Source organism: Pezoporus flaviventris, unplaced genomic scaffold (assembly GCF_033815535.1).
Source record: "Pezoporus flaviventris isolate CSIRO_AGI_PZ_B2104156 unplaced genomic scaffold, CSIRO_AGI_Pfla_v1 ptg000015l, whole genome shotgun sequence".
In the NCBI taxonomy this organism is placed as follows: domain Eukaryota; kingdom Metazoa; phylum Chordata; class Aves; order Psittaciformes; family Psittacidae; genus Pezoporus; species Pezoporus flaviventris.
The window spans coordinates 24,404,216-24,415,353 of NW_026892563.1; the positions used below are offsets into that span (position 1 = coordinate 24,404,216).

An 11,138-nucleotide genomic window follows, 5' to 3' on the forward strand; every position below is an offset into this window, starting at 1 on the left:
CAAGGCAGTAAATAATGGCTATTACAACTAGAAAAATATGTAGCTTTGCCTTTCCAGGATTTGTGAAAATCAGATTATTTGTCATAAACTGATTTACGTAAAAAAAAACAGCACAATTTTTATACGATATGTGGGTCTGAATTTGAGCCCTATTTTTTCAATTAAAGTCTTCAGCAGAGAGAACACTGAGATTTCAAATTCTGTGCACTTTCCAGTTGAAGAAAAAGTTGCAAAATGAAGTATTCATTTGCTATTTGACGTAACTCAGAACTGTGTCATGGCCATGAGAAAGACAGTTCCAACATTTACAAAATAACAAACCTGTGACACAAAATAACAGCAATGCAAGGAGATCCTGTTCTCAATTCTCTTCAAACCCGTTTTTGCAGATAAGAGAATTGTAAGTAGTTAGATATAGATTAAAATTAAATTATCAAGACATTTTAATGTATGATACTGATGAAGAATTATTCATTTAATTAGCTGGGCATTTCTTTAACACATAGAGTGCACAGATATTTTAAAAGTATATATTTTTAAGATTTTCTTCAGAAACTCTTTTGTTCATTTAAACAATTAAACCAATTTAAAAACAAAATTTTCTTGGACCTGCCTGCAGAAGCTGACACAAAAATACATCAGGATTGCAAAGGGTTTTTAAATATATATATATATATATATATTATTTTTTTTAATAGAAAAAGTCCCTTCATTTGTTCTCAATATTTTGTACTCCATAGTCTTCTAGCTTGTGTTTGGTTATTTTTAGAAGCCTCTCAGCACCTGACTGTTTATATATTTTCAGCTTGCGTTTTTCCATGTAATGAACACAGTTATATTTTTTAGCTTAATTGCATTGGCCTATTTGTACTCACTTTTGTTCTCACTTGAATATTGTCTGAATTCAGGTTGTCTAGGTATCTGCTCAGCATCGCACAGTTACAACACAAGGTCGCAGGCTGCCCAGGTACCAGCAATCTTTGCGGAGCGCAGCAGCTTTATGAAAGGGAGGGTTCTATAAAACTCCTACCCTGGGAACAATCTCACAGAAGAGCTATAAAGACACTATATTTTAGAAACTTTGTTCCTTTCCAAATTAAATATTAGGTTGATCAAAATCCGATAGTAAAAAAAAAAAAAATGCCCTTTTTTTAATAGGTTGCTATATCTTTTAACAGTCTGTCTGACATTTCTGAACTACTCTTGAAATAGATGCCAACCTTCATGGATCAAATGGCAACCTCTTACTATCCTTAACTTCCAAAAGTCTTTGCAGGGTCAGCAAGACATGTATACGTGCTCTCCTTCACCTAATTGGGTATCATTTTCATCATTACTGTTCTTACCTCCTCTTTTATTTAACATTGCCACATGCAGAATTTGTTAACATTTAAGCAAGTTTTTCACAGCTTTCCTATTCCTCCTTCCCCCAAGTCTACAGGAATCATCATGCTATAGCAAGCACTAAGCAACAGATGCCAATCCCGTAGCTTAATGCACCACCAGAAAGTAATCAGATACTATGATGATAAGAGCGGTATAATAACCTATATGGAATAAAGTATTCTCATTGTTCATTTTTATCTCCTCTCCCAGTCTGGATTTCTGTGCCTTAAAGGAACTTTTTTCATAGGAGTACATCTACAATGTACTATTTAAATGACAGCATGGTTAACATGAATTCTTTTACTCTGAATAATCAAGTCTATTATATTGATAATAATGTACAATTGCTAGGAATATTTAATTGCCATTCAAATACTTAATCACACAGATACCTACTGTTTATTTTAATATAAGGTTAAAATAATCTCCTTGTTACTGTTAAAATGCTATGTGGAAAAAAAAAAAAACGACAAACCTCTGTAATCCAGCAAAATGTTTTATTTGGATTAGACCTGTCCACTTGCTCCTTCTAACTTCAGTTTACCTTTTCCTTTTGGAATATAACCTAATCTAAGCACTTTCTCACTCCTTTTTGCTTTTCTCTCTTCCAAAGGTCACATGTATTCAATTGTCAATATTTCTATGAATTTCTTACTTCTCCTGATATCAGTCCTTACTCTTACTTCCTTACTGGAGTACAAACACAGAAACCTCAGCAGCTCTATAATAAAAAACATTTGTGTTTTGCTGAATCAAGATTTACAAAGATAAAATTTTATCATAGTTATAAACTTCTATCTATATCTTACATGTGGTTCGTGGGGTTTGGTTTGTGGGTTTTTGGGGGTTGGTTTTTTTTTCATAAGTGCAATAGTCAAAATCACCATAGAATGGTTAGGCTTGGAAAGGACCTTAAGATCATCTAATTTGAATGCCTGCTCCCATGGGCTATGATGGCTCATGACAGACCATGTCATCCAAGGCTCTGTCCAATTGGGCCTTATATAAGTATTTTATAACTGTCTGTAAAAGAATATTTTTCTTTGGTTTCGTTCCAAATTGTATATTTTGTTCAGATAAAGATAAAATCCAATAATTTCAAGTGTATAAGAGAATATTGAACCTGCTTATACTTCAAATGTTAACCTACCTACCTATATTTTCATAATACTGCCATTAAAATTACATGCATTATTAGTACAGGCTTATAGCCAGGCCAAGTAACACTTCTGATCTTCACTGACAGTAGATTTCCTAATTCAGTACTTTTTGTCATGTTGTGATTTTAAACTATGAATGTTTTTATACAGTTTGTCTAAATGAATTGTAGCCCAGAATGATGGTTTCTGTATATGTGAACAGAAGATGAAGCTGTGTCATGGAATCAATGCACTGGAGGGACTGACAAGCTAGAGAGGTGGACCAGCACAAACCTTATGAAAGTCAACAAGGCTAACTACAAGATGTTGCACTAACTACAAGTTGGGTGGAAAATGGATTGAGAGCAGCCCTGAAGGTAAGGACTTGGGGGGTGTTGATCGATGAAAGGCTCAACACAAGCTGGCAGTGTGAAGTGTTTGGTGAAGCATGTTAAATATATGGATCTTCATCTACCTCTCCTATCCTTTGTAGCTAAGAGATGCTCGTGGAGACAATAACTTTCCTGTTACAACCCACCAAAAAGGGAAGGCTGATATTATCACAGGAGCATGCTTTCAGATCTTCAGTAAGACTTGGAAACAAAATATGCAGCTGCTTCTCTATAAAGAAATCACCAAGCCTCTGTACCATCTAACCACCACCAAGAAGAAACCAACCTGTCAAAGGCTTTTTTTGAGAGATTTTTCAGTTATTTTTTCAGATGGGAGAAATGAAATCATGGTACTTAATGGATATTAATGGACACCCATAATCAGAAAAAATGAAATACTGGCTTTCAAATGTTACCAAGATTCAGCAAGAGCTGTGACTGCTTATAGACTCTGGCAATTCATCTGTTAAGTGTGGAATTCTGTCATTTAAATCCAGGTGTTAAGAACTGAAAATATTCACAAACTAAGATGAACAGAAAGCATAGTGTGAGATAGGCAGGGGTGGCGAGTAGGAGGATACAGCCCACCTGTGCTTGACACTTTTTTTAATATTACCATGTCTACTTTTTAAAAATATGAAGCAGCAGATCTAAGGTTTTAAAGATGCATTGCAAGTGATCATGCGAGTGTGACCTAACTCACTGATAAAACTCCATGGAGGAAGAAATCTACCATTCTTGCTTAACAGTGCTATTAAAATGGAGGTTTAGATGACTTGTGAGCTAAGTATCGCCACCATCAAAACCTGAGCACCTAGAATCTTTGCCTTCTTTACAAAGTGAGTGACAACACTGTATGCATAAACATAATTTCTGAAGTGCAAGTGAAAGCAGGATTCAGTATGAGCTATTAAGCCTTTTTTAAAATATACTGCTTAGGGGCAAAACACAGTAATGCTGTATGCTAGAAACAGCAAAAGCAATTTATAATCTGCCTCACAGGAAGAAATACTTATTAAAAATATGTATTTTAGATGCAGTTTGTAATGTATAAACAGTTTTTAAAATGTTGAGCACAATATAAATGCAGATTATGCAAGTTTCTACTAACCAAAAAGCCTAGTCACAGCGTTATGACAACTTTATGACATCTAACCGTCATAGCAAGAGAAAACATGGAAGAGATGGCAGGTGAGAAGAAGTACTTGATATTCGAGGGAAAATATTAATGGATGTGTCTAAAATGTAGCTGCCTTTTAACATGTCATGCTTAGGAATATTTGCATAATATTATCCTTTAAATTGCAGTGTGTACATATTAATTTTGCAGTGTCACTCTCAATAAGTCTGGCATCTGTACATTCAATAGGCCCCATCTAGCACATATGCATCTCTCTATCACAGACATTTGGAGTCTCAGTTCAGGAAGTGGCTCAAAAGCAAGTCCACCCAGACAGACATGAAGAAACATCAGTTTGTGGAGAAAAACTGGAAACCCCCAAAAAATCATGTCCTAGGAAACTGTACCCTGCAATGTGAAGGAATGCTCTAAGGCCCCTTCCATACTTTTCCCACCCAAATTCTTTCTTAAATTATTTTTCTTCCTCTGGATAATCCGTGTTATATATGTACTAGAAGTCCATATGTAAATATATACGTAATAAGCATCCATGGATGAGCTGCAAAAGAGCTGAGAAAGGTGTACAGAACAATTTAGAAATAGGACTGAGTAGCTTAAAAAGCGACAAAAAATTTCAGTGAGGAAGAATTATGAAGCAAAGCATATGCTCTACATATGTCCTTAAACCTTGGTATTCCATACTTCCTAGCACATATTTTTACCTCTTCCACTCCGCAGTTCCCACTTTTCCCTAAGTACATCATTAGATACATGTGAAATGTTGGCTGTAATTTTTTCTGTTTTAAAAATATTATGCTTATTCAGTAGCATAATATGAATATGGAATATGCTTATTCCAAAAAGAATATGAATATGAATAGGATATACTTATTCCAAAACCCCACAAAGCTGTACGTGTCTAGTCTTGTTATCAATGTGAACAAAGTCTTTCTCATTAGATGGTAGTATTTTGGAATTTCCATCTGCAGTGGAAAGCAGGAATTGCACCACAAATCCAGGCTGACATACACATGAGCTTTTTCTTGTAAGACATGAGACACCATTAAAGGCAATAATACCTTGCAACAGCTAAGGTTTCTATTTTTTTTTCTCTTAAAAGCATGAAGAAAAGCTTACAGTCACAGAGTCTCAATGAGACTAAGACCTACCTATAAGTACGCATTCAAACCCAGTCATTTTGTAACAGGCCCTTGCCACATTCAGTCTGTGATATTAGTCAGAGTGATATTAGGAAACAGATTTAGACATATAAATCTGCCGTTTTCTAGCTTTCATATGTTTCACTTTGTAACATAAGTAACTTCGTTAGAACATAATTTCTTTATAGTACAGTTTCTATTCATGAAGAATTAGATGTACTTGCTAAAAAGCTTTTGTTTCCATCGTGAGTTAATAAAATACAAAACTTCGGAACATATTACTGTCTTAATACCAAATTGCCACACAGAACTATAATATAACAACTTTAATTTATTATAGCTGCTGGTGTTTCCAGCAGGGCTGTTGTAAAAAGTCTGGAAAATATTTTAACTCACTTTTAGCAAAACTTTCCTTCTTATCCTTTCTACGTTTTTCTTCCTGATTATTTGCTTAGTTGCATTCCAGTACATCAGAAAACAAAGTTGTCAGTAGTGTGTAAAAACTCCTCCCAGAGAGGGTTATAAAAATGAAACTGTTGATAAATCTAAAGGTGATTGTAGATAAGCTGTTAATTTTTGCTATATATTAGGAAAACAAAGCAAATAATTTCAGATATAAAAGATTCAGTAATAAAAATAACTTCTTGAAGATGTCAGTTCAAAATACAAAATAATACTACTGGTATATTTAGATAAAATTTCTCTTGAATGTTCCAGGAAATACTACTTAAAACTAAGCCTTTGGATGTACGACAGTTTTTAAGATACTGTAAAACATGAAACAAGTTAGAATCTCACCCAGTAATTTTGAGAAAATGTCAAAGCCACAATAGTTATAGTTCTACTGTTCCAAGATGAGGCTTGTAGGTCACAGCTCCTGTAACTTCTGTCTGACATATTTTTGTCTGGAGGTATTTGAGGAAAAAAAAAAAATTACATACACTATCCTATTCTTACCTGCCTGACCAAGTTTTAAAAGTATATTTGAAGCTCTACAGAATCAAATTGGTGAGATGTTTCCTCTGAAATACTCACAGAGTCTACTTCAGGTGATAGATACTTTATGTTTCATTTGGCATTTCATTACAAAAACAAGAAAATGTAGGATGAAGAACAAAGTTGTAGACAATTGCCTTAAATACTTGCTTTTAAATTGCCTACATTTAGAATAATTAGGTAGGAAACTATTTTTTTCAGGCTTCCTTCTACTGTAGCAACAATCCTATGAGTATTACATGAATTACAAGATTTAATGAAAAAAGACTGGATTCTTACTTTTGAGTCTCAGATATTCTTGCTTTCATAAGCATAGTTAGAAATACCCAAGAGTTTGAAGTTAGAACAAGTCTTTGAAAACCTCTTCTATAACTAACAAAACGACAAAGTTAAACAGAGCATGAAAGGAGGAGTTCTTTCATACTCACATTCAACAGCTGAAGCATTAACAAAATTATCAAACTGTTCAATATGGATGGCAAGAGAAAATAGTTGCTAAGTTTGCTGAGAGCCTGACCCTGCAAGTGGCCTCCTGTGCTTGTATGACGATCTGTTAAAATCTGTCTTGTCTGAAAACAAGGCCTTTCTCTGTCTGGATGTAGCACCAAGACTGGAGCCTATATATGTATTTACTAACAACTTAGTATGTGAGCTTTCCACACAGGGTATTAAAAATATTTAAATCGGTTAGTTAGTTAGCTGGAAGTTCTATATGGTTAGACTTTTCTAGGTCTACAGACAGCACAAAAAGAGACGACACTGTATCTTCCACAGACTTTAGAACCTATTATTCTAAGGCTTGTATTTAATTTCAAAAGATCATGAAGAAACTCCTTATTTTCCTTTAAGAAAGACAAAAAGAATGCTTAATGGTACATCTACTTGAAGAGAGACAGGGATTTGGATCCTGACTTCTTGAATATACACAGCTGGCCAGGACCACAGTCCTGATTTGCTAACAAAGGCTCTCTAATCAGCCTTCTGTATGATAACTGTATCACACACAGCTTTTATTCTTCAGAGGCAGCTCCTCTCCCAGCCAAGGTGAGAGCTGCACAGGATGGGTTTGATCCACTATTACTATTGTGGTTTACCTGTGCAGGCACATCATCTCACCCAGGATGCACAAAATGCATGATCAAAGTAAGGAAGGATTTCTGATGATAACCTCCTGTTGGGAAAAGGCATATATATGTGTTACCACCCTCAAGAAAGTCAATCCATAGTAGCAAAAACCTTGGAGATATTTCCCATCCAAGTCACCCACAGGACTTGGCATAGCTGACCAGTAGATGCTACTACACACAGAGGGAAAATAGGAGTGAATTTAGGACTAACTAAATAAAACCACCACAAATGAAAATTTACAGATAAAGTTAACAGGAGTTCTGGGGACTTCCATTAGTACAAGAGGTAATGGCCTCAAGCTGCACCAGAGGAGGTTTAGATTGGGTATTAGGAAAAATTTCTTCACTGAAAGGGTTATCAGGCACTGGAACTGCCCACGGAAGTGGTGGAATCACCATCCCTGGAAGTGTTCAGAAGATGGGTAGATGCCCTGAGTGATATGGTTTAGCGGTGGACTTGGCAGTCCTGGAGTAATGGCTGGATGATCTTAAAGGTCTTTTCCAACCTAGCTAATTCTATGATTCGATGATTATTGACATAAACTGAAGAGAAATACCCTCTTAGTGAACTGAAATGCCACACTAGTTATAGTGAGATCCAGAAGCAATCTTTTTATAATTATTTGTACTAAACTCCTTCATATTCTTGCACACTCAATCTGAAAAAGAAACAGTACTCCTGACAAATGGCTTCTTTTAAAGCCTGTCTGAAAACATACACATTTGTATATTTTTGTCATCGATTAAAACAAAGGGCTCAGAAGAACAATTATTTACTTCTGGGCATTATGAGAAATATCTCTGAATTAAATTATTTTCAGGAGTGAAAACTATTAGCACATGAATGAAATTGCATTCTTTTAATAACAATACTCTTTTAAAGGACATTTTGCTCTTGCCTAGAAATACATGGAAATCTGAGTATGGATGCATGCAAACTCCAGCACTTAGTTGAGAATCTGCTTTTGTTGCTAATTATTCAGCGGCAACTGGAAATTATTTAATCTGTCTTGATTCTGTAAAAAACTCACCCCTATGCTCAGAAATAAGCACACAGTTTTATACCATACAAGACCTCAAAATAACAACAATACAGAAACTGGGATGAAACCTCAGTATTCCAGTACTGGGTCTTTGAGAGAGGCAAGACCAGGTGTTTCAAAGGAGGCTTAAGTGAAACACAATTAATAGACAGTCATAGGTTTATTTTATTCTAGCTTTTATACCTGTGGTTTATAGTTTGCTTGTGAACAGATGCTTGTATGTATCTGAAACCTGAATGGAGAGAGATTAGCTGAATCCTATGGTTTTGTTCAAGCATAACACCAGCAATCAGACTTCCAGTATGAAAACTGTGAATTCAATTTTCACTTCCAATGACTGCTCCTTATAACGTCCTCTGTGTCTGCCACTAACTTGATGTGCTAGGGTAGTCCTAACTTGCTAAAATTTCTGTAAGAGGCTCAAGCACTGTTGGAGTATTAAAAACTTCTCAATGAATTTTCTTGCCAGTTACCAGAGCTATTCTGGCATATACTTTAAATATTTTTTCCCAAAATAGTTCTTTAGAGTTTATTTAGTATTTCATATAGACTGCAAATTCACCCCTTGTAATGAAAATATAAGGTGACACCAGTAGCTGAAAAGTGCATGAAATGCAGACTTTAAGTAAAAGAATTAAAAAATTATCATTTTCATGTTGCATTTCCTAAGTCCATATTGAAAATTTCTGGTCCACAAGCTGTATACCAAGCAGGGTTTCAAAGCCTCTAGGAATACCAGTAGGCTTACAAACTTCAAAATGCAGCTTTTCGTCAGGGAGCTAATTCTTGTAAGTTTTGTTGTTGACCACATGTACAGAAAATTCCATTATTGCACAGTATTGGAATAGCAACCCAATGCCTCAGTCACTACGCAATCTTTCAGGCTCACAACACCCTATGCCACAAACACCAACAGAACAGGGGGCTCATCAAACCCATAAATAATCTTGAAAATACTTTGATTCATGTTTTAAGTTGGTTGAGAGATTTAAAAGGTGACAACTCAGCTCTAATTTCATTACCAGTAGAAAAGATCAGCACCATCCTCAACATTGAGCTGCTCATCATCACTCATATCCTCCCTTACTTCGTCACAGACATGTTCGTAACCTAGGATCCAATTAGTTCATGGAAAATGTGCAAAATACATACAAAGATAAATTACATCCATGGAGCAGAACTATCTACTATAGTTCATTTTTCCTACTTCATGAAGGCTACAATCAACACCATTAAGGACATAAAAGGCCCATAAACAAAGCCAGTAGGGAGAGCAAATGTTTTGTAACTATGAAACTTCTTTTAGAAGTTGAATCTTTGCCTTTGGACTTGTTTTTTCAAAAAATGTCATTGACTTACAGACATATTTTATCCAGAAACATAGACTAGGAAATCTTTGGGAGTGAGGGTGTGGAATAAAAGGGTATGGAAAGTACAGGAAAGAGGCAGGGAGAAAATAGCTTTTCACTAAAAATGCAGTTTAGAAGATGCAGATGGATTTGACTTCATTTTTTTAATAAAAGAAAATGTTTGTTCTGTTAAAGATACGTTTGGAGAAATCTGACATAATTATACTGGGGTTTGTTCCAGAAAAGTGATGAATGATACTTAAGGAAAGAAAGAATGTTAAAAAAAAAAAAATCTGTTATTTGAGCCACAATTATTTCTTTTCTCAAATTTCTCATATTGATGAATAACCAATTATTCTTCCAAACCAATCTAAGCATTACAATTTCATGACAGTTTATACCTGATGGCAAATGCCATACCAAGCTCTTTAGGAGACACCTTAGTAGAAGAAGAAGAATAGAACTTGTCAACAGCTGTCCTTTTGCTAGAGCTGTTAAAATTCTAATATTAATAGGTTTTTTTTTTGTTGTTGATAATAATATATTGCAATGTTTTGAATAAAATCAATGTCATCTACCTGGACTTGTGTAAAGCGTTCGACACTGTCCCACACGACATCCTTGTCTCTAAATTGGAGAGACATCAACTTGATGGATGGACCACTCAGTGGATAAAGAACTGGTTGGATGGCCACACACAAACAGCTGTGGTCAATGGCTCAATGTCCAGCTGGAGACCAGTAACGAGTGGTGTCCCTCAGGGATCAGTGTTGGAACCGGTCTTGTTTAACATCTTCATCGCTGACATGGACAGTGGGATTGAGTGCGCCCTCAGCAAGTTTGCCGATGACACCAAGCTGTGTGGTTCGGTTGATACCCTGGAGGGAAGGAATGCCACCCAGAGGGACCTTGACACGCTTGTAAGGTGGGCTGATGCCAACCTCATGAAGTTCAAAAGCAAAAGCAAAAGCAAATGTCTTGCACCTGGGTCGGGGCAGTGCCAGGCACAGTTACAGGTTGGGCAGAGAAGAGATTCAGAGCAGCCCTGTGGAGAAGGACTTGGGGGTGTTGGTTGATGAGAAAATGAACATGAGCCGGCAGCGTGCGCTTGCAGCCCAGAAAGCCAACCGTATCCTGGGATGCGTCAAAAGGAGCGTGACCAGCAGGTCCAAGGAGGTGATCCTGCCCCTCTACTCTGCTCTTGTGAGACATCACCTGGAGTATTGTGTGCAGTTCTGGTGTCCTCAACACAAAAAGGACATGGAACTGTTGGAACAAGTCCAGAAGAGGGCCACAAGGGTGATCAGGGGACTGGAGCACCTCCTGTATGAAGACAGGCTGAGGAAGTTGGGGCTGTTCAGCCTGGAGAAGAAAAGGCTGCGTGGAGACCTCATAGCAGCCTTCCAGTATCTGAAGGGGGCCTATA

General features: G+C 36.4%; 1 protein-coding gene across 1 annotated transcript in view; it reads right to left on the reverse strand.

Annotated features, from left to right (window-relative positions):
- Nucleotides 1–9,438, reverse strand: part of LOC133269758 (uncharacterized) — a 139,474-nt gene extending 130,036 nt beyond the window's left edge. Inside the window, exon 1 of the mRNA XM_061454423.1 lies at nt 9,386–9,438. Coding sequence (XP_061310407.1) covers nt 9,386–9,438 — 53 coding nt within the window. The remainder of the gene's footprint in view (nt 1–9,385) is intronic.
- Between the last annotated feature and the right edge of the window lie 1,700 nt (nt 9,439–11,138).